The sequence below is a fragment of the Acromyrmex echinatior genome, chromosome 3, assembly GCF_024713525.1.
Source record: "Acromyrmex echinatior isolate Ae372 chromosome 3, ASM2471352v2, whole genome shotgun sequence".
NCBI lineage: Eukaryota > Metazoa > Arthropoda > Insecta > Hymenoptera > Formicidae > Acromyrmex > Acromyrmex echinatior.
In genome coordinates, this window is record NC_141854.1 from 20,714,629 (window position 1) to 20,738,495 (window position 23,867).

At 34.1% G+C, this 23,867-nt stretch overlaps 3 protein-coding genes across 4 annotated transcripts in view; 1 reads left to right on the forward strand and 2 right to left on the reverse strand.

Moving 5' to 3' along the window:
* Positions 1-101: 101 nt before the first annotated feature.
* On the reverse strand, positions 102-4,944 carry l(1)G0007 (ATP-dependent RNA helicase l(1)G0007). Its single transcript, XM_011056309.2, has 4 exons — positions 4,669-4,944; positions 2,728-4,356; positions 2,336-2,479; positions 102-2,212 (listed from the first exon to the last, which is right to left on the reverse strand). Exons 2-4 carry the CDS (start codon positions 4,309-4,311, stop codon positions 542-544), a joined length of 3,399 nt encoding a protein of 1,132 aa, XP_011054611.1. The 5' UTR covers positions 4,312-4,356; positions 4,669-4,944; the 3' UTR covers positions 102-541.
* Positions 4,945-7,140: 2,196 nt separating this feature from the next.
* On the reverse strand, positions 7,141-9,858 carry LOC105146198 (uncharacterized). 2 transcript variants are annotated; one of them, XM_087403766.1, is made up of 5 exons: positions 9,517-9,858; positions 9,091-9,418; positions 8,665-8,806; positions 8,345-8,578; positions 7,141-7,986 (listed from the first exon to the last, which is right to left on the reverse strand). In XM_087403766.1, the coding sequence occupies exons 2-5, from the start codon at positions 9,160-9,162 to the stop codon at positions 7,670-7,672; spliced, it is 765 nt and encodes a 254-aa protein (XP_087259892.1). In that variant the 5' UTR covers positions 9,163-9,418; positions 9,517-9,858; the 3' UTR covers positions 7,141-7,669. The 2 variants fall into 2 exon arrangements, with proteins under 2 accessions (XP_087259892.1, XP_087259890.1); XM_087403764.1 differs by having other exon boundaries at positions 9,091-9,858.
* A 17-nt stretch (positions 9,859-9,875) lies between these two features.
* The window catches only part of LOC105146197 (uncharacterized), a 118,422-nt gene continuing 104,430 nt past the window's right edge, over positions 9,876-23,867 (forward strand). Inside the window, exon 1 of the mRNA XM_087403762.1 lies at positions 9,876-10,000. Within this exon, the coding sequence (XP_087259888.1) occupies positions 9,958-10,000 (43 nt within the window). The 5' untranslated portion in view covers positions 9,876-9,957. The remainder of the gene's footprint in view (positions 10,001-23,867) is intronic.

The following is a 23,867-nucleotide window of genomic DNA, read 5'->3' on the forward strand; positions in this document are numbered from 1 at the left end:
CTTTCATTAAAAAACGCTACGAATTAATTCCAACACCTAATATATAAGCACCAATGGCTACGAGTAAATGGCTAGGTATGACAAAAAACATTTTGTCAATATTACAATAAAAATAATTTTATTTACAAAAGATATTATACATATCACATCTAATGATATTTTATACACATAAAACTTTGTACAATATTAATAATTATCTAAAAAAAATTAAATTGTTATCTATATTTATTTTGAAGTCACAGATTAAATTATTACTTAATCTGAAAGTGTGTAAAAATTATAATGTAAATGTACATTGTAATTATTGTATTGTTTGTGCTGCAAGAAAGATGGAAACTCAATAAAAGAAATCCAGGGATCATTAAGATAAAAAATTTTATCACTGACGCTGCAGCCACAGTGAAAAATTGTCAAATCATGTCTATTTTTTGTCATCATACTATTTTATACAATAATAATTTCTGTATTACAGAACTATATTAAGAAAATGCATGTTTTATCTATTAAATAGGATTAACTCAACACATTGTAGAAAAACTGATTACAATCCTAATCTTCCGGGCGTGTTACGATATGGGGCTGGAGTACCCGGTTCCCTAATACCAGGCGTTAAAATCTCTTTCTTTCGGACTGACGCCTGTTCTCGCTCAAGTTGCTCTTGAGCGCGTGCCTTCATCTCCTCCTCAGCCTCCTTCATTTGATGCTCCATCTCGTGAAGGTGCTGCATTGCTTGCCGTCGTTTTGCACGGCCACTTCGACCAGTCTCCTTCACACTGAAGAACATTGGACCCAATTCAGCCAACCAGTGACCGTCCACCGCAGTGACACATTGCATATATTCCTTGGCGGTCATCACAAGTTCGTGGTATACGACGTAATCAGGTGTGAAGCCCATGCCGAACAGCGCGGAAGTGGGATGAAGATGACAAGGCATTCCAGTACGACAATTGACGTATTCACCAATGCCTTTCAAACGCGCTGCTTGATGAAAGTAAGCAGAACAGATACATTTCCGTACGATATCCCAATCAGTGCCGCAACTAACGACATCCATCTTCTGTTGCTTCAGAATTTCCTCGAGCTGCGATCGTACCTCCCGCACCTTGCGCATAGCCTTCGCATGTATAAAATGGTCGTTACACCAGGAACTCGAATAACCGTTCGCCTTCCACTGATTATATACATTTAAATATGTCAGATGATCTGATTCTGGCACCTGAAACTTTTCGCGTGCTGAATCTGAATCTTCTTCGCGTCCTTTTGGCCGATAGAAGATCGATGGAACCGACAGCATCGAAACGATAATAAGGATATCCGCAGTACAGCCGAGTTGAGAAGCAACTATAAGCATTTGGCATTGCGGTGGATCCAAGGGAAACTCTGCCATTTGTCGTCCTAGTGGGGTCAAGCGTCCAGTATGATCAAGTGCCCCTAAGATCCACAATTGATACAATGAATTCAATATATTATCTTGTGGTGGTGGATCCATGAAATGGAACGCCAATAAGTCTTGAACTCCTAACGATTTCAGTAGTAATACTGTGTTAGCTAAATTAGTACGTTGTATCTCGGGAACTCCTGTTAGTAATAATTCATCCAAGTATTGTCGTCGCGTGTACAATCTGTAGCATTGACCAGGACCGGTACGACCAGCTCTGCCCTGCCTTTGATCGGCATTGGCTCTGGACACGGGATATACCTGCAGAGCGTCCATACCTATTCGAGGATTGTACACTTTTAATTTACAGTATCCTGAATCAACGACGAAGACAATTCCATCGACCGTCAGCGACGTTTCCGCTATATTAGTCGCAACGACACATTTGCGTAGACCTCCCTCGGATCGTTGAAAGATCTTTGCCTGCAAGTCCGATGGCAGTTGAGAATAAATGGGCAGTATAGAAAGTGGCGGAGCCGATTCGATTTCAGCTAAACGTTCTTTCAGAGCTTCGCAAGTAACTTCGATGTCCTCTTGACCGGGCATAAAGACCAATACGTCACCACTTTTGGGCTGCAAATGAATTTGCAAAACTTGTTTTACAGCCGCGTCCACGTAATCTTCGACTGGATTCTTCGCGTGCAGTACTTCGACGGGGAACGTACGTCCAGGTATTTGAAATGTTGCCGCGTTACCGAAGAAAGCGGAGAACTTGCTGCAATCCATCGTTGCGGAAGTGACGATTAACTTTAGATCATGCCGTCTAGCAACAACCTATAAATATTTCTAAATTAAGAAGACTGTATAATATGATAAATGTTCTGTAAAATAAATAAACGTTCTGATAAATGACTGTATAATATGTAAATAATAATAAGATAAAAACGCTAACTATACCTCTCTCAGAAGACCAAACAATACGTCGGTGGAAAGTGATCGTTCGTGAGCTTCGTCCATTATAATCACGCTATAACGATCCAGATCTCCTTCTCTCAAACTTTCTCTCAGTAAAATACCATCGGTCATATATTTAATGACCGTCTGCAAAAATAAAATTTATACATTTATACAATTATTACACATTATATTTATATATTTCAAAATATATAGGAATTTTATGACAAAAATATATGATGAAGATAAAATAACTTTGGTTCAAATAAAAAAAAATGCTGATGTCCAAACATAAGACGTCTTAAAATATGCTATCTGAACATTATCAAACTTTAGGCCAAAGTTACACTAATTTATGGTATTAAAATTATATTTAAATTATTATTATTACTCACATCCTTCGACGTACAATCTTCGAAACGTATTGCATATCCAACCTTGTCGCCTAGAGCAGTAGCCATCTCGTCGGATACTCTTTTCGCGACGGACATAGCAGCGACTCGTCTTGGTTGAGTACAACCAATTATACCGTAGCGACTGTAGCCATCCTCGTGAAGATACTGCGTTAATTGCGTGGTTTTACCACTACCAGTTTCACCTACTATTATAACAACACTGTTCTCCCTGATAACATTAAGCAATTCCTGACGTACCGCGAATACAGGAAGACTCCTCCTTTGATGCTGTATAGATTTGTATTTAGCTTCCCCCGTTATTTCTCCCGATCCTATGTGCCGAGCATATTTTTGTCCAGCTTTAAAATCTGTTTCTTGCCCTGCATGCTCTTTATCGTCTTTACGCCGATCGTGTACACCCATAATATTGCCGATGTGTGTCCCTGCCAGTTCCCAATGCTTTTTTTGAGCCCTACGTCTTTCTTTTTGCTCACGGTATGCTTTGACTAGTGCCGAACCTTTCCTTGCTACCAGAGCCATGTCAGAAGTGGGATCACGTACAGGTACAACCGGTTCCGGTTGCTTCGTGAACACGATACGTCCATCCAAAAACGGCGGGACTACGTTATGAACCAGCAAGTGAACTCTCGCCTCTCCCTCGTCATCAGGATCGTCATCATGATCTAAGGAGCTCACAACTCCGGACGTTAACATACGATTACGCTCCCACAATTCATTGTCCTTATTTATTTGTCTTTGCTGAGCAGAAAGGCGTTTTTGTCTCCTGGCCTCCAACTCCATTTCCTTCTTCCGCGTATATTCTTCGGACACATTAGCAAAAGCGTTATTCTCTCCATCGTCTAACGCATACCATTCTCTGTCTAGTCGTTGCTGTTCCTCTTCCCACATTTCCTTCTCCTCTCCGTCTATCATTGGAGTGGCACCGGAATTCTTAAAATCTTTGTTCCACGAATTGTATTTATAGGAAGGAGTAAATTCGCTTCTGACACTATCGCGACCATCTCTGTTAGAGTACAGATTCGGTGTCGGATGATCCCAGCTGGATCGTTTTGGTTCTTCGTCCTCGTCGTCGTCCCAATTGCTCTTAGAAGTCGGATCTTTCGTCCGAAATTTCGGCGTTTGGGGCTCATCCCTGAATCTAAGAGGCGTTTGTCTTATGCTACTATCTCTGCCTCGACTTTCCCTATCTCGATCTCTTCGTCTGTCTCTGTCTCTCTCACGACTTTTATATGAATTTTTAGAGTTCCTATCATCTGCACTTAATCGCTGACGCTTGAGTCTTGACTCTAATCTTTGTTGCGCTTCAGAATTAACACCTCCAGTATGAGTAGGAGTCTCCTCTTCATAAGATCGATATCTTCTGTCCTTTCCTTCAGATTTGTTAGACTTGGAGCTGGTAGGCTCCTGCGATTGCTCTCTTCTTTTTCGTTCTGCAAGCTTGTCAAGACCTAGTATAGAAGGTTTCTTGAAAGTATGATCTGATGTTTTCTTACGTATGACCAGACCACCTCCTTCATTTCCTACAGATCCTTCTAATCTATACAAGCTTGAATCATCTGACATTTTTCTTTTGATATATTTAGCCGGATCCCAGTAAAATATTATCTCCTGAAAATAGACAATCACATTCTAAGAACTGCTATTGAATAAAACAAGATCTACATTGCATTTCATTGAAATACTTATAAAATAGAACGAAATAGATCATTGTTTAAAATTCTGGAAAGATATATTAGGTGTTGGAATTAATTCGTAGCGTTTTTTAATGAAAGAATGTTATTTATTCCACATGAGCATTAAAAAATACATTAATGAAAGTACTTCCCATCACTTGTAAAACGCTACGAATTAATTCCAACACCTAATAATTTTTAATTATTAAAAATAAAAAAAATTAATGTTTTGAAAAATTGTACTAACCTATACTGTAGCTAGGCATGAAGAAAAGCGTTGTATCACGACAAAGTTTCCACATCCATTGGAGTAATTAGTTGGAACACGCGATATATATATTTTCAAAATTCGAGCATTATATATTTATAATATAATTTCAGAAAATATATAAAATAATTCTCAAAATGAAGTAACCTAGAAACAATACTGACTAATACAGTACAGAAAATACGTGGAAAAAGTGATGGAATGAATGATGACTGTAGTAAGATGAGGTTACACGTACGCCATCTTACAAGCTAAATCGAAATGAATCTCGAAGTATAATCGATAAACACGACTATCGATAAATCTAATGCAGAGTTTACATAGATATAGATATAATACATATAAATATTATATGCATAAATAATATTGTAATAAAACATATTAAAATTGTCAAAGAGCATATTTTACTTTATCTTTAATCTTATTTAAAAATACGCAAAATAAATCTCGTAGGTTTTAATTCAAATAGTATATACTTTTTATCTTTCTATTTTTTACTTTAAGTTTATATTTTAATAGCATTTAAACGTACGATAAGCACATGCAATTATAATTAGATCATACAGGAAATCGATTACGTATCTTAAAAAAATACAAATGACAAAAGTGAGCAAATTTACTAGAATATTTACAATTTTATTGGTCATTATTCAATGAGTTTGCTCACTTTTATAATTTCCATTTCATTTTAAAATATACAATCAATGTACGAGGTAAAAATTATAAAAATGAGCAAATTCATTAGAAATTATAAATATTTTAGTAATTTTGCTCACTGTTGTAATTTTTAATTTATTTCAAGATACATATTCGAACTCAAAATATATAAGTAATCCCTCGATTTACTTTTTCTACACGCTGCGATTTCTTCTAAATTTTTTTATATTTCACGGTCTCTTAAATATACCATGCGCATGCGCAAACGCACCAGTTGATTTCACGCCAAGCGTAGCTGGTTTGAAATTCAATTCATATCTTTATTTTTATAAATATTAAAAATAAATTGTGCAATAAAAATTATAATGTAACTGTAAAATTATATTTAAACATACTGCCGCTATTACATGAACAGTCTATTATTAAATGGATCGGATTATTTATTGCAGTAAAGAATAAAGATCGGCATTAGAAAACACTACTCGAGTGTTTTCGAGGATCATTTCATCCGTTGTTAAATAATGATAAAAATGATGTTCGGAGACACTCGGGTAGTGTTTTTGAACGCGCCCTAAGAAGTGCATGGCGCGCGCATGCGCGAATGTTCTCGCGGCGAATTCTCGGCTCGGAGTCGCGAAGCGAAATCGTTCTGCGTTTGGTTTCGGTATCTCGTAAATAATATAAAAAAAAAACACACACCACGATCTGGCGTGTGCCGACAAACGGCGGAAGTCGAGTCATGACGACGCGTTAATTAATATTCGCGCTCGCAACGTTGATTAATCCTCGCGATTGTTTGTCCGTCGTACGCGTTGTCGCTCAGCGCCAACGTTGCCGTCCACCTCAGGTGGGCGTTGAAACTTGAAACTATCAGGATTCCCAACCTTTTTCTTAACAACTCCCGAAGGCAGCATCCAAAATAATTTTTTAATTATGTCTGTAAGCAAATTCTCTTAATCGAAAACGCGTAAATCTAGAACCTTCCGAGCGAGGTTTAACTATAATCGTGATGTACGAATTGTGTATCGGATATCAGGAGTGCCATATGTGAATCATTGGACGAACCGTTGTTGCAACGATTCATCGGTATGTTGTAACAATCATCTCTCTACTCTATTTTCCCTTTTGTTGAGTTATGGAGTCACTTTCTGTGATATTATCGACATAGGAAATAGCGTATGCGAGCAGAGGCCGTTGCTTTGTATGCATTTTGTAAAATTTCATATTTTACATATTATATTTCAATATTTCATATTTTTTAATTATTATAAAAAAATACTGAAGAATTATAAAAGAAAAATAATATAATAAAATACAATGCAATAAAACAATGCAAAGATAATAAAATAGAATACAATGCAATACAATGAAAAAAGAAAGAAATAAATGTAAAAATTTGCTTAGCCGCACATTTGCACATTGTAGTATGTTACAGTATATTTTGGGATTTGTATTCTTAATAAGTAATGATTATATTTTATGAAGTAAAAAATGATATATTTTAATAAAATTTTAATGAAATTTTGTAATATAATTTAATAAAATTTTAATATAATTAAAATGCGATTTCTTTATATTAGACAAATCGGACTTCAAACTAATTTAAGCAATCATATTTGTAAAGCTAACTGATGATTATATATATATATATACTCAGCAAACTGATATTTGATCTGTTCAAACTGAACTTCCACGTTGGAGAGAAAAAAGGAAAGACGAACAGGAAGTTCAGCTGAAAAGAAAAAAGAAATTATCAATTGCTGGGATGTAAAATATGAGTTTAATTACGCTTAATTGTAGCATTAATATTCTTCTTAATTATTTATTACATTTTTGATTTTTATATTTTACGGCAATTATTATTATTTTGTTATAAAGGTGAGGAAAAGGAATTAAAATTAATTTAACATTCGCCTATATATCTCAATAAAATTTCAACAGATTGTGACCTTTATCAGAGAAATCAGACTTCAAATTAAATAATAAATGATGGCTATTTATATAAAACATGAATGTATTTACGCTATTAGAGCACTATTCTACTTCTTTTTAATTATTTAATTATTAATTTTTTAATTTTTATATTTTACAATAATTATTATTCGTCACAAAAGTCGAACGGAGGGAGTTAAAATTTAATCATGCGACAATATTAAAGTATTATTATTAAATTAATTTTTATTTCGACATATTTTTAATTTTATGATTGCTATCTTTAATTTTTATATTTGAGTTCAATATAATTGAGATTAAGAAAATCCAGATTAAGGAAAAAATTATAATTGATCTAAATCTTTTATTTATCATTTAAATGAGTTTTAATCTAACCAGTCACTTCTGTAAACAGACTTTTGCTACGACGATTTTTAATCGATGTATTATTTTCTATAGTTTTTTCAATAGGCTTAATAATATCATCAATATTAAGTACATGGAAATGAGTTTTAGAATTTTGTTGATTCGTTGTTGATTTTGGCGAAACTATATTTTCATTAAGACTTTCTTTAGCTTTGTTGCATAATTCTTTATTTGCTATCCTTATCGATTTTGCATTCTTCTTCAATTTATTATTTTTATTATATCTTGTCCAGCAGCGTTCGAAATTCATGAGAACGTCTTTCCAGATACACAGCTCTTCCACTGGAAAATAAAATTACAGTTACGAATTGTTCAATTTAATTATAAATTGTAAGTTCAGATTAGTAAATTATTTTTTAAATATTTGCCAATCTAAATTTTATACTATCACAAACAATGGAAAAATATTTGAACGCAATATTTTATACTTCCTACTAAAAAGTATAATAAGTATGTTGCATTAATGTTATATTAAAATTGCATTAATATTAGTAATATATTTTATAATGTCATGAGTTTCGACATCAAAAACGCGTGTTTAATCAACTTTTTAGATTTTATGAATCATTTAGAAACTGGACTTCTTGTAAAATCCATGAATGAAGCTTCTCTTTAATCTTAATCGTTTTAAATATCTTACCATATAAAAGTAGTGTTATAAACATAAATAATCCCGTAGGCAAGTTTGCATTGGGTAACACAGTGTATGCCAATCCGAAAAGAGTTGGCCCTTCGTGAAAAATCATCCCTTCAATAGTATTGACAAGCCATGGCAAATAAAGATAAGGAATTCCATATATGTCACCAATTGTTAGCATTGTTGTAGATATCAATGCTGCAAGCAGGTCTCCTATCATTATCTTAATCCTCAAATCTGCGTTAAACAAGAAATTATTTTCTATGTATTATTATTATCTCATACTCGTGTCAATTAATCTTGTCAGACTGAAGTTCAGTTACTGTAATTTCGGCGGAATATATTATTAAAAACCACAGGTCTTGTTGAAATAGAGCGAAATAAATTGCGAGAACCAGCTTCCAAAGCGATCGAGCTTAAACAATTAGTAGCAAAATACATTATGCCTAAGTATAGCATCTTGATCTGAAATAAATATAAAGAATAAAAAATACATATTTTAACTGTCAATCAATCAATAATCAACAATTAATTAATTATTTAAACTAAATGCCAAAAATGTAGATTATTTTTTGTATTCTATAATAACTAATTACGGTCCTAATTACAGTTAAATAATGAAATGTAAAAATTTTGGGAAAATAATAATTGGTGAATTATTATTTTTCATTATCAAATAGAACTCAAACTGGAATTGAGAGAACACTTGTTTAATCAGAATTAATGGAAAACCAATTATACATATTTACCTTGGAATTTCTTATTTCATGATCATCTTTAATTTTTGTGTCTGAACTCGATATTCCCGAGTCAAAAATCATGATTAATTAAAATTTTCTATTAAATTTCCCAAAAATTTTCTTAGTTATTATTGCATTGATTGCTTAATGTTAGCTATTTGATTGGTTATAGATCATTATACATGTATCATCCATAATTTGTCCGAAACTTTAATGACACAGACAAAAGACAGAGCAAACAATAATTATCTAGCTTCAGCCACATAAATTTTTTATGTTTTTTTTTACATATTTCTTTTTGATTTACATTTATTATATTTTATATACGTTCGAGTTTCTAAAATAAAAATATCATATTTTTTATTTATACAAAAATGTAATATATTGTGTGTGTAATAAATAAAATGTGTATATTATAACAAGTAAATTACTTACTTTCTCACTTTCACTTTTTTACATATTACGTATTATATTCGAATTTCACATTCTTTATAATTCTTATCTCCATATCTTCTTTAAAATATTAAGACTTAAAAGAGCTATATTTCTGTCTGGTTTTATTTGATATCTCATTTTATTTAGTATTGAGATTTACAAAATAAAAGATATATACATATGATATATGCTTAGTTATATCAAGCAATTTCGAATAACTTAAAGCTTTTGCTGCTTAAAATCTCTACAACGTAGAAGAAAAGACAGACATCGTGTGCGGCCCGAAGATCCGCTCATTGTTTGTCTAATGCATATTGACTATTAACAGCAGATCCGTTTGCCTTATAGGTCAAGCTGTGTCTACGTCACGTCCTTATTCGCTAAGCAGTCTCATCGCTCCCGGTTATCTTCGGCTGCCATCCATATTCGGCGGTCTCACCCATGGGCAATGCCAGTCGCATTCATAAAAGCGTCTACCTGTTTGGTGAGTAGACGCATTAAATACCCATGCATTAAGCGAAAGGACATCGTCATAAGTTTCAGCGTATTCAGCGTATTCAGCGTATTATACCTTACAATAAATAGCTCATTCGTACTCATGAAACTCCGTTTATTCAGAATATTGTTTGTCAAGACCATCTAAATCGTGTTAAAAAAATGTAAATTTAATTATATAATCGCTTTATAAGTGAATTATTAGTCTATCAAATAGGAGAAACAGAAATAACACGATGATCGATAACCGGATGCATAATTTATGATCGTTCGTTTTGCGATGTGACAGAATATCTCTATTGTATAACTTCTCTCTTTTCATTTATGACAGCAAATGGAATAAAATAAGTATAAAGAAATCTAAAAAGTTATAAAAAATAAAAAATTATAAGGTCCAAATTTGTTGAACAATGAATTAAAAAAATATTATTCTGTATGTTAATTCTTAAAAGCTTCGTAAACAAACAAGAATATATATATATAGGCAAAATCAAAATCATTCCGACGAATAACATAATAACATTTTCATAAATTAATGTTAAAAAATTTGACTTGATCTTTTCATTATTATTATTAATTTTTCTTAATTGAAATAAAATATGGATCAAACGAAATATACAATTTTTATTTGAGAAATCATAGTAAGAGTGAAAACAAACCATTCCTTAATGTCACACCGATTATATATTATTGATAGTGTTTTGCCTATGCGATCCGAATTTAAGAACGAGCCTAGAAGCAACTCGATCGAAAGCGGGCGTGTTCGATCGAGAAGACTTAGGGTGTGTCGAAGATTACGATCGATCTGCTCTTTAAATTCCTTGCGAAAGCCTGCCCTCGATATCGCTGGCGCGCAGATTCCCGTCCGACATCCCGGTCGGCTGTTTCGGCATCACGCACCGTACGCGTTTGCGACGAGTAGAAGCAGACGACACACACATCGCGTACACACATCGCAGTACATACCGCGCGCGTCGTATCGTCGTATGCACGAGGACGTGTACGGGGACACGACGAGTACGTGTCCTGCGAGCGAGAGGTGATCGAGGGATAGATGCAGAGGAGAGCCGTCGTGGATTCTCTGCTTCCGCGTGGACGGACAATCGCCTTTTGACGTGCGTAGCGACGTGATTAGCCACTTTCGCGCCCCGAACACGAGATTTACCTTCTTCTACCTTGCATACGGACTTGAAGAGTCCGTGAGTCTCCGTGAAAAAAATTTCATATAAACCTCACATGGCTGTATTCATATTGTTTGTGCTTACATCACAAGATCATTTTAAGTCTGATCATAAACAATCTTAAGAGACTTCATCCAATGAATTGATCGTACAGCGTCTCGAGACGTACATAAGACGATTTCGAATATAAGACTATATAAATATATATGGATTATAATTCATATCAACATATAAGTAACCACTATTATGATGAGCAATAACGGATTGCTTGTCTTAATAAAATTCTCAATGAGACGAGAATTCTCCATGTCGCAATGCGAGCGAGATAAATTATCTGCACTTCTCAAATATTTTTTTCTATTATTATTATTATTATTGTCGTCACGTTTGGTCTCTATATATCGTTCTAATATTGTTAATTTGTATATGTATTAGGTGTTGGAATTAATTCGTAGCGTTTTTTAATGAAAGAATGTTATTTATTTCACATGAGCATTAAAAAATATATTAATGAAAGTACTTCCCATCACTTGTAAAACGCTACGAATTAATTCCAACACCTAATACAATAGATTAGTAATAATATATGATATTGTTCGAGATACTTTTCACCGTTTTTTCACCACGGCTACGGCACTGCTCACGCGTGCGTGTACATACGTGCGTGTGCACGTCCGTCGAAGAAAGCTCCTCCGCGCTTGAGTAACGCTACGGGACTCTCGTGAGTCTCTCCTCTCGGCTCTGGATGACCGCGGCCGATCACTCGCATGAGCATTCGAATCACGCTGCCGGAGCGAGCACGTAACAATTTCTGTTCTTGGGACTGGAGCCACCGGATCGTCGATCTTTTCGTTCCTCACTTCGACTTCGCGACGCGCATTCGGCACGCCGAAACGATTCGACCCCTCGATTCTTAAGCCTCGACTCTTAATTTGGGCAAGAACGTGTCACGTGAACGCTTCGTGCAACAAAGAACTTGAGAATTATTATACTGTTCCGAAAAATTCATGCTACCCAATTTATGGCTTGAGTAACATTATTTTGCCGCACGGAAGAAACAGTTTTGCTGAAATATCTATAATCTAAAAATTTAGCTGGTGAGAAATCTGAAAATAATTGTGTTTGGATCATCAAAATAATTATATAGGACACTTAAACTGATTACGGAAATATTAAAATATTGTCATCACACGTTTAAGTGTACGTTTTACTTAATTATTTTGATGATCCAACAACAAAATTATTTTCAGATTCATTATTTTAACTAAATTTTGACATACTTCAGTAAAACCGTTCTTTTTGTAAATATTTACGTCTCGTACATAATGTTTTTATATCACACGATAAAGATTTATTTTAATATACTCTTTTCTATATTGTACTTATTACGTTATATGCTTTCTGTCTAAAAGAAGTAGTAAAAGAATAGATGGAAATAAAAATAACACGAATAAAATAGTAAAATATAAATAAAAAGTACGACAGATTTTTCAAAGTTAAAGCCATTTTTTAAATTCTATAATATTTTATAGTTGAAAAATATTTGAAATTATCGCGAGTGATGCGTTGCTTTTTAACAAAGTTACAAATAAATAAACTGCGTACGTCTTCATCTGCGTACGATCATACTTGTACATCTTTTTGTCGCTGATATTCAATTCCTGCAAAATCTCGTCGCGGTTAATGCGATCATTAAGAATCCCAACCGTGATAAGATCAATCCTCGCGTGTCGCAATGCCGTTGTACTTTCCGAGGTGTCGGCCATTTGAGGCCAAAGTTGTCGGTTTTACGGGCCAACGTGTTTCAGATTTCGATCGATGATGACGACGTTTCGACATTCGGACTGCCGGTTGATCATGGTGCAAGATTTAAGTCTTGATTCATCAGCGGGGGGGAGAGGAGGAGGGGGACAAAGAGGGGGAATCCGATTGATAGGCACATCAGGCACACGCTGAATTCTTATGCTAATGCGAGAAAGGAGCCGAGAAGACAATACATCTACACGCGAACTCCCGAGGCATCTGTATACACCCTGCGTCCCGTATTCTGTATTCCGTCAAGTGAATTAATACAATCACGAGGACCGCCGAATGATTTTAGATGCGGTGAGATCGTGTCTGCCACCCGGTACTTTTTATTGAGCTTTCTCATCGGAAAAAGGGAATTACGAGTGGCAGTGAAGAAAATGTCTTGTAATGATGTCTTGTAACGGTCCAGAATTACTTTTCGCTGAAGAGATAATATGCGATCTCTGATCAAATCGGTTTGTCTGATATAAATTGGTGCGTCACGAATAGATGCTTTTTCAGATGTAAAAATGAGAAATCATTTTTATAGAAAAGTTGACTCATTGATTACATTCAGCAGAAAAACAAATCGGTTAGATTCAACAAAAAACTAAAGGCAAGAACTATCATATTGAAGAATCATTAAATAACTAACTGATTAGTCTTCTCTGATGAACGCAGCTATTGTCTTCATCCTTGTCCTGTAATATTGATTCAATTAAACATTACATTAAAAACTGCGTACGTAATCCGAAGAGTAATGTCATGCTTTTAATATAGATTTTCATAAAATTTAATTAAACAACTTAATTAATTTGAAGAAAAATTTACACAGAGATCTATAATGTTTTGATAAATCGAGTTTAATTTGGCAATTGTTATTTTATAAAAAAAATAATCACTTTTATGTCTTTCACTTTTCTAATACTTATAACGTAACGCACAAAATAGGTCAAATCAAAGACTGCCAATGAATTTGTTTAAACTAATGTCCGTGCATGAATATGCAAAAAAATCATTACGTATACGTTTCTTTTACGTGATCGATTTATTGAATTGCTTGCTAAGAAAGTATAAAGCCGTCCCTTGTCTCCTTTCTCTGACAGCTTCGCGATGCATGATACACGTGGATCTTACTTCCGGTTAGTACCCGAACATTACGGTATCGATAGCTTCCGTCAATCATGAACAACACTAAATTATGATACTATTATCCATTTTTAAGTCATCTCCTCAATTTCAAAAAATTCTAGAAAATCTTTGAACAATTATTTTGGGACAAATTAATATTCGTTTACGCGTAATAAAAAAGTAGATAATAATATTATATCATTAGTCAATTATAACTAATTATATAAATATATAAGATTAAAAATATATAATCTTGTTAATATTTAGCTAAAAGAATTAATTAAATGTTTAAAAATATAATCATGAAAGTAGCACTCAGTGATTAAACTTGAGAATTTTTATCTTTATCTGTTAATTAGCTTTAATTATTCTCCGATTAACTACTCCTAAGATCCCCTGTTAGATCATGGATCTAGCTGTATGCATGTAACGTATATAAGGAAAATTAACCACGATTAACGTTAATTGACGACTGGTGCAATCCGTTCTAAATGAGTACATTTCACTCGAACGTTCGGGAAGTGCTTTTATCGAGAAATACGCAACAACTTTCCGAACGATCGCGAACGAGGGGTATATTAAAGACGCTCATGCATGGTTTTCTTTCTTTGATCGTTGATGCAGAAGAGAAGTTGGCTGGCAGAACTTAAAACCGTAGCACACAAATTGACATAACAGTAACAGGCGTAACACACATCGGACAAGTGCCTTGTCCGATGAGACGCTCGGCACGAGCCACCATATTGTTGCTCAGAATTTATTTTGAGTATTTTATTAGTCAAAACGCTTATATGCTGTGCTTATGTAAATTTCTGGGCTTTACGATGTAACGGTCGTTACGCTTCGCCAGGGTAGATGAATGTAGCATTTCTCGCATTGCGATCGTAACTGTTCGTTAAATGACAAACCGCTAAAGATAAAAGTTTATGAATATTGTATTAATCTTTTTACAGAGATCGTGTAATTTAATTATTATTGAACGTACATATAGGATTTTTCTTACAGTAGTCGCTTTATATGAAACAAAGAAAAGGTAATCTAAAAGGCGATATTAAACATAAAGGCGATATAATTTTCAACAATAATATTCATAAGAAAAACATTATCTATTGAGATAATATAAGCATAAAATGAAATCTTTATGAATTTAAGAAAATTGCAAGTCTCTTTCTTGAGTTTTTAATTCATTTAGATATCTGACAGCATTATATTTGATTCTTATATATTATACATATTACTAATGCATAATTTTCACACATGTATAGAATTTTTTTTATAATAGGTACATAAAAAGTAGGTTAAGTACAAAAAATTAATTTAGAGAGAGAGAAAGAGAGAGAGAGATATGCAAAATTTTACGCCAAACTTTAATAATATCTATTTAGTTAAGGTTTCACTGTTAAATCTATAACTGTCAATTTAATCTAATTTAAGTTGTCACTGTTCCTACTCTATGTATTTTATGTTAAAATAATGGTTAAATTTGACATTGTATTATAATTTTAATACAAAATAACAATATATTGAGTAGGAACAGTGGCGACTTAAATTAGGTTAAATTTGACAGTATAGTTTTAATTATTGTATGTTTCAGAAATTCCATTAGGTTCATATATTTTTTCTAAATATTGATTTTGATCAATGTTAACTGCTATGTATATCTACATGTACATGTTTGATTAAATGAAACTAATTTATGTTAATTGTAAAATAAATGATATTCATTAATCAATTAAAAAGCAAACTATGAAAATGATTAATACTGTATTGAATTAAAATAACACTAATTGAATTAAAATTTATAATCCTTTCTTATATTAGTATCAGAGATAACTTAAAAATATCATTTCTACAAAATTTTCATAAAATTTAATTTAAACTTAAATTAATATATAAATATGTGTATATTCTATATTTCATATAGTATTGTATTAATTTTTTAATACAATATATTATATCGTGTATACAACTTCTCTAAAAATAAGAACATAATGTTAAATTGAATAAATATAATTTTTCAAATAAACACAATAAAAATATACGAGATATTGAAAAATCAAGCAGTCGCGTTCAAAGTCAGATTAGTCGACGCCGTGCCAAGCAAAGTCATCCCCGATGAGAGCGTCGAACGAGTGGCCCTCACGTAGACTGGAGGAGGGAAACCGTAGAAGGTGAGAAACCTCTCGGAGGCTCCGAGCCAGGAATTAGCATTGCTTCTCCGGAATCTCTTCTCGTCTCTCCTTCGCTGCGTGCTGCCCCTCGTTCTTCTCTCGCGTCTCTTCTCTTGCTCCCTTTCCTCTTCGGTGCTCTCTAAACCTCGGTTTCCCGTAATTATTTTAGTCCCCTCGTCTCTCGCGCGATCCGCCCTCGTTTCTTGGTCGTGGTAACGCTGGAGATGTAATCGTGGTTTACCGAGAAGGAATGCAACAATTTAGCAACTCGTTTTATTTAATCTTATGCGTGGAGATATATTATGTGCCCTGGAAAGAAGTATAATTTGCACCAACCGACTATTATGTCATTTTCCTTTTAGAAATTAATCTATTGAACGAATAATTATCTGACATATTATTGTTTTGCAAAACAATTTGCGTCAAGTTAAATATTCTAAATATAATCCAGATTGTCTTTAGCTATATAATTAGAGTCATAAAAATCAACTAGAAGGTTTAAATTTGCTCTTTCTTTCCTAATTTTCAATAACTAATTGTCAGCAGCTTCTTTTACACGCAAATGATTGTGACCATAAGAGTTTGGTATTTAAACAATTAAATTAAGCGCTTTGGTATTGCGTTATATGACTAGTAGAGCTAGTCATATAAAGCCGGGAAGCTTGTCCAGTATGTTGATCTCTTCATCCGATTAACGCTAGCCGGGGAAGTGACTATTCTGCCGTACCACTCATTTCGCTCTCGTGATACATTTTTTTTCTTCTTTCGTTTTTTTTATCATGCATCGTCAAGGAGATCCATAAACAAGATGATACCATCTTTTTTTTTATGTATTTACTTTTTACACATAAAATAGAATGAACGGAAGTTTCTCAAAATTACATGGACATTACCATGATGTTCCCTCTCGTTGGATCACGATTATAATTACATTATACTATTCCTTTGCCTATTCACTTTATCTATCTTCATAGTTCTTTCTCTCCTTATCCTTTATCTTTATATTCTCACGTCTTGTTTTCTAAAGTTTTCTTTTTTTTCTTACATTTGTATCTGAATCTGTACATAGCTTCGTTCACGTTGAAACTTTCCATTAATTTACGTTATATACTCTTAAAAAATATGTCAAATGGTTTGTTTTGTTTCAATATTTTTTTAAGTTCTGGGGATCAATTTTGTATCTTGAAATGAAGTTTCAAAATTACAAATGTGAGCAAATTTATGCCTAAATTCTAAGCAGAATCATAAAGCTCGTAACATATTCCTGTAAGACTTGTAAGAATTTTTAAATGCTTACACCTTTATACAATATTTTTACAGACAGCTTCTTACTAGCTGTAAATAAAATTTTTAAGAAATCGTAGATATTTACGAATAATCATACGTCTTATACGATATATACGCATAAACTTAGAATATTAGTCATAAGTTCTTACAAGTTTTACAAGAACATGTTACGAGTCTTATGATTCTGCTTAGAATTGACTCATTAGGCGTTGAATGAAATTATAAATATTCTAGTAAATTCTCTTTTGTAATTTTCACGTCGTTTTAAGATGCAGAATCTACCGCTTGAATAAATAATTTTACGAAAAAATACACGAATATTTGGCATATAAGATTTTGATGAAAATCGAAAGTTGTTAGTTTTAATACTTTTTATTCTCTTGAATATTGCAAAGCTATTTGTGACTAGATATATCTGTATCTGTATATCATATATTATCTCGGTATTGGTATATATTATATATATATATATATATATATATATACGCACCACCTGCTACGCACACCCGCCGTTAACCGTCGCGTCGATTATCTGAGTACGTCAGGAAATTTCGTTGAGTCGATGTCCAGGATACAAAATAAAGGGTAGCACGTCGATTATCTGATATCACGGAGCGACAAACCCTTGATAAATAATTATTCTTTGATAATCTACCGAGATAAAGAAAAATGCGCTGAATCATAGAGGCAGATGAAGCAAAATATTCATATTTTTTAAATACATACGTATATAAATATATTTATTTTATAAATACATACATTTTTTGTTTTCTGTAGATTTGACAGAAATCCTAATAAAGTCGATAGATTTAATTTAAGTTTTTGATATCGTCATATCGAATCTGTTATATCGAATCTGTTATATTATATATATAATGTGAATTATATTTAATTTCAAAAAAATTGAATACTATTTTTAACATATAAAATTTACAATAAAAGAACTCTTTGTGCTTCATTCTATTCTCGATCTAGTGAAAATCTAGCGTTTTTCTACTAAGAAAGCCGAACGCATGCTAAGAAAGTGCGCCGCCGACAAAAGACAAAAGGAAAAACACGAATTACGCTCCGCGATTAAACTTGCAAAGTCCAGATGATACATAGAGTTGACGACGATTTGATGTATATATTGTCTCACGAATTAAAGAATTAACAAAAAGCAATTATCAAAAAAATATGATTATGAAGCAATTTATTAAGAAAGTTGGCAAAAGGCACGCGAGAACAAGGAGTGAGAACGGTTCAGCGATTTTGTGAGTTACGTTACGTTACTACGTGCGCTCTACGTGCGCGCGGGCGACAGACCCGCGTGCGTGCGTATGTGCGTGCATGCGTACGTGCGTGCGTGCGTGCGCGCGCGGGCGGGAATACGTACGGGCGAAGGGGACAGACCGACAGAGATAAAGAGCACTTCCGGACGCGCACGGGGAGAGACCAAGGTCCGCGTATCTGTTGCTGCTGGCAAGGAGAGGCGCAGGAGAACCCGCGGGAGAGTCACACCTGAGTGCCCACGCTTCCTCTTATCCGTTCCCTCCCTTTTGTCTCTCGCTCGCTCGGTCCCGCTCGCCCTCACGCGAGTCCCACAGAGCTCTCCCTCCCTCTTTCTCTCTCTTTCTCTCCTGGCCCCTCGCTCTGTCTCTTTCACCTTCTCGCTCTCGGCGGGCTACTCCCCATCTCCCTGGGGTACACTATCTCTCTTTTTTCTCTACTTCCTCTGTCCTCCCCTCGTACAAATGGCGCGCACCATCTCTCGTCGTGTCGTGCCCCACGGTATCCTGCGCGACCGACGAGTGTGTTCCTTTCGATAGGGACAATGGAGAACCTTTCAAAAATTGCTCATGATTGCCTTGGAAAAGAATCGAGTTTAATAGAACAGAAAAAAAATGGAAAAAAAAAGTTCTAGAAAATATCCTCTAAGAAATAAATAAAATCAGAGAAGATTAATCAATAAGAGTTAAAAAAAATAAAACACAATGGAAAGTGTTGTCTAAAATTATTCTGTATTTAAACTAATTCTATTGAAATTTCTATTGAAATTTTTCTGTTTTTCACGGATATCGATTAAATAATTTTATCGATTAAATACAATAAACAAACGAATGCTAAGTAAATCATACAGAAGACAACTAATGGCAAGTAAATGAAGATGTTAAAGCGGTATTTCGCGTGCGGGTGTCCCTTGACGTGACATTCTCAGGTTGTTATCGGCTTTCATATACGAGACGTAATTATTCGCAAATGCGATTCGTAGGCACTCTATTTAAGCAAAATCTGATGCATATAACGAGACGATGGTTTTCGATCGGCGTTTAGAGTTACAAGTCGTTCAACCCGCGCGTATCGGTTTACAAGAATTACACGATCATGCGCGCGATGCTAAGGCAATATTGTTGACTCGTGCTCGTCTCATTGATATCTTCCCTTCGCTATATTTCCTGAAAACGGGGTATTGCGTGCTCGCATGCGGCTGCAGGTCTATACCACGCAATTTTAGCGGATAAACTCGATACTAGCGCGTTTTCACGACAAGAAAGCTTAATCCGAGTAATTTTTCATGCCGACCGTATTACTAATTGCGACTTATTACATGGCAATGAAACTTCACTTAACAAGGGTGTTATTACGATAAGACGTTTTGATAACGAGTATAGCAACCGGGTAGATTGAGATTGCTATGGAAAATTATTGATTTCCTTGATAAGTTCTGTTATTAATTTACACTGAGAACACTACAATTCTCATAATTGATTTGAATATGTAAGTAGCTCATTTCTATAAAACTATTGAAAAATTTTTAATGGTAATAAATGTTATATAGTGAGAGAATACGCAGATTTAATTTTGTGCACAAGTGACACGATAATGACAACTCGTGTGTCCAGTTATGATGTAAATTTTATATCTTAATAAGTGTATATTTGCAAGGATCAATCTTTTTGGCAAAATTCAGATTCAGTGTCGTATATCTTGCCTCTGATTAATCAGACGATGGCAACCGCACAAGTGCCAATCTGTGGTGCGTCGTTCATGTTACAAACATTCGCTCGGATTTCTAGTGTCAGGGAAAATATAGATGCAAGATGATCTTCCGTCACTCAGCAACTCGATTATCACGCGCTCTCGACTGTTCGAAGACTAGCAATTGACTTTTGATCTAAATGAAATGTCTGATTTATTAATTACAATTTTTAATAAAGATACATGTAAAGAAAGACTGATTTTTAAAAATAATATTGGGATCAGTGAATATAAACGAAGTCGAGAAAAAAAATCAAGAATCTATTAAAGCGATGATTTGAAATTATAATTAATATTAGTACAAAAAATTAATAAAGTTAGACTAATAACAAAGACGTAAGCAAAATAGTCAAGAAAAAACATCAAGAATTTATTAAAGCTATGAAACCGAACTTTTTTAATGACATCGAGATCAATGAATATAAAAGCAAGAATAATGTAGAAAAAAAATAAAGAACCAATTAATGACAATAAAAATGACAATTTGATATCATAATTGATGTACTACAAAAAATTAATAAAGCTAAACTAATCATCGTAAGCAAGATTCAGCGCAGATAAACCCGTACTTAATTGCGTGACTCATTAAGTTTTATCAAACAAATTTTAACACTTCATAAAGGATAAAGAGGAAATGTACAATAGAATCGAAATTCGAATAGAGCTAAGCAAAGACCATAAATGGTCCTTTTTCCCACGATCTATCTATTTAGCACATACTTAAGGATACTTAAGAGGTTCTAACCAGCCATACATATATATATATATATATATATATATATATATATATATATATCGACGAAATATAATTTGATGGCGCGCACACACAATCCCCCTGCGTTCTCCAGTCTCTCCGGACGTAGTTCTCCTTAATCGAAGGAGGATGTGGAGTCGGTTAAGCCGAAGTCAGTCAGTCAGTTTCATTTGAACGTCAGCTGCCCGGATGTCTCCCCCATCTGTGGGACTCGTGTTGCAGGGAACAGAGGCACCCATGTGAGACACCTTCTCCTCCGTGCTCACTCACTCGTCTGCTCACTCAGGTGGACCCATACACGGCGTGCGCGTGTATGCAGCACGTAATGCGCGCGTATCACGTTGTACACGGATACATCTGGACGTCAAGTATGTACATCTGCGTACTGCAACGTACGGTCACTATCTCCTCTGAACATAACTCTGAATTATCGAGAATACTCGATACGTTGTTGTCACCTTAGACTATGAGATCAAAAGTCAGATATCATACGAATCTTCGTGCGTAGAATAAAATCGTTGCACGACGTTTTCATTTGGATTAGATTTCGAATAAAGCAAGCGATAGAATCAATATCAGTGGTTGAGACCATTGATTAATTTTGGACGCCTCTAATGAATAATTTACACTTGGTCCGAATAGGTGAAAGATCAGTAATCAGGGGGTCAAATGCCGCATTATGTATTCACTCATTTATTCGATCTTTTATCGGGCTTTTAAATGATTGAATATATATGCATGTTAATTTCGGCTAGCGTTGTTTGTTAGTTTCTTTTTTTAAGTTAGCAGTCTAAGTCTATTATTTTTCGATGAACTTTTTGAACTGGTACACGCCAGTGCAATAAATTGAAGTGAGACAAACTATATTTGTTTCGCTTTAATTTATTGTATTGTCTGTACAGTTCTTTTCGAAGAATAGGCTTTCTAGTCGAATTGATTTTGTATGTTAATGAATTCTTTGTTAATGAATTCTTGTTCACGAAAATATGATAATATCCTTCTTTCTTTATTTTTCGTTAATGCGTACAAAGCATGAAAAATTTTGTTAGACTATTTTAATAATGTATTTAAAAGAGTAAAATAAATAAATAAATATTAATCAAGATCATTTTTGTTACGTGTTATAATAAAGTTTTTCATATACTGTTTAGTGAAATTGAATATACAATACGTACAATTGAAGAATATCTTTTTTTTCGATATTTAAGAATACAGATCATAATTCAGTTATTGCTGAACTAAACAAGATCTGGTTTCATGGGAATATACGTTTTATTTTTCGGATATCTTGCCTCTGATCTCATTGCAAAACTGCAGGTGTTGGCGAGTTAAGCATTTTTTTGCGTGGTTATAAACATCACGTGATCTCGCAAGTACCATCTTGTTCTACGTTCTTTTTTCTATACTGTTTTGCAATGAGACAAAAAATAAATTTCGTCATAATGTATTAAATAATTGTTACAAAATTATATGATTTAGAAATTAAAACGATGTGCTGTTTTGATATTAATCTACGAATAGTTTTACTGTTAAAAGAACCGAAAAGATATAAATAACGTAATGAATACAAAAAAATTGTTCTGCTAGCACTCCATCAATGAGATCCATATCTCGAGAAGCAAGTGGCATTTTACATATGAATTCGAGGAAGTCTTCTCGGATTATAGTGACCAGTTACGATGTTGGCATTGCATACAGCAAATGTAGCAGATCACATTGCGCAAAGTCTAGTTGACAAATCAGAACCGTGTTCTCCGTCGAATTTTCGCTACTTCATTCCGTAAGCGAACGTGACATTCGGCGAATCAGATAAACAGTTCGAAACGTTCGCAAGATTAAAGCATTCCATGCACAAATGCTGCTCTTCGCAAGGTGCAAGTGTGGATTTAAATTTTTGAAGCTATATTTTTAATTTAATTCTTCTTGGAAATTAGGAATTTTCTTCAAGCTAAGAAATTTTTTTTATTCCTTACTTTTTTGTCGAATTCTACAGTTTCTTTGGAAACTGACTAATTGTAAAGTTCGACAAAAAGTATGCAGATTAATAGAACAATCATTAGAATTATTACATAGAATAAAAGTATTACAATTAATCTTCTTTTTTGTTATGCTGTCGTATTGTCGGCTATAAATGGATGGTTCAGTACGATAAGCGCGAACATGATATCGCCGGCACGAGCGAACATGGAATACATGGGATACATATGTGCGTGCGACGTCGACACGCCCGATACACTGCACATTGAATGTAATAAAAATGCGTAGCTGAGAAGATTTATAAGAAAAGCTCCCGGATGTGGGAAACTTCATCTTGATTAATTTTTCTCATTAACAGCGTCGGTTATATCGCGGAAATGCAAGAAATATAGACTGTTCTACACTATGCAGTGCACAAAAATACGTGAATATGTTCAAAGCTTGATGCTGCGACTTGTAAAAATATTTTCAGAGATATGCTAAACTCTGTATCGCGAAAATCCAAGTACAAGAAAGTCAAAATAATATCGCATTGACCGAATCATGACA

Excerpts from the sequence above, each read along its gene's own strand:
- LOC105146198 (XM_087403766.1), bottom strand. The coding sequence starts at position 9,162 with ATGATTTTTGACTCGGGAATATCGAGTTCAGACACAAAAATTAAAGAT. Across the intron at positions 8,579-8,664 it reads TATATTCCGCCGAAATTACA|ATTTGAGGATTAAGATAATG; the intron begins GTAACTGAACTT and ends TGTTTAACGCAG. Across the intron at positions 7,987-8,344 it reads TATAACACTACTTTTATATG|TGGAAGAGCTGTGTATCTGG; the intron begins GTAAGATATTTA and ends TTTATTTTCCAG.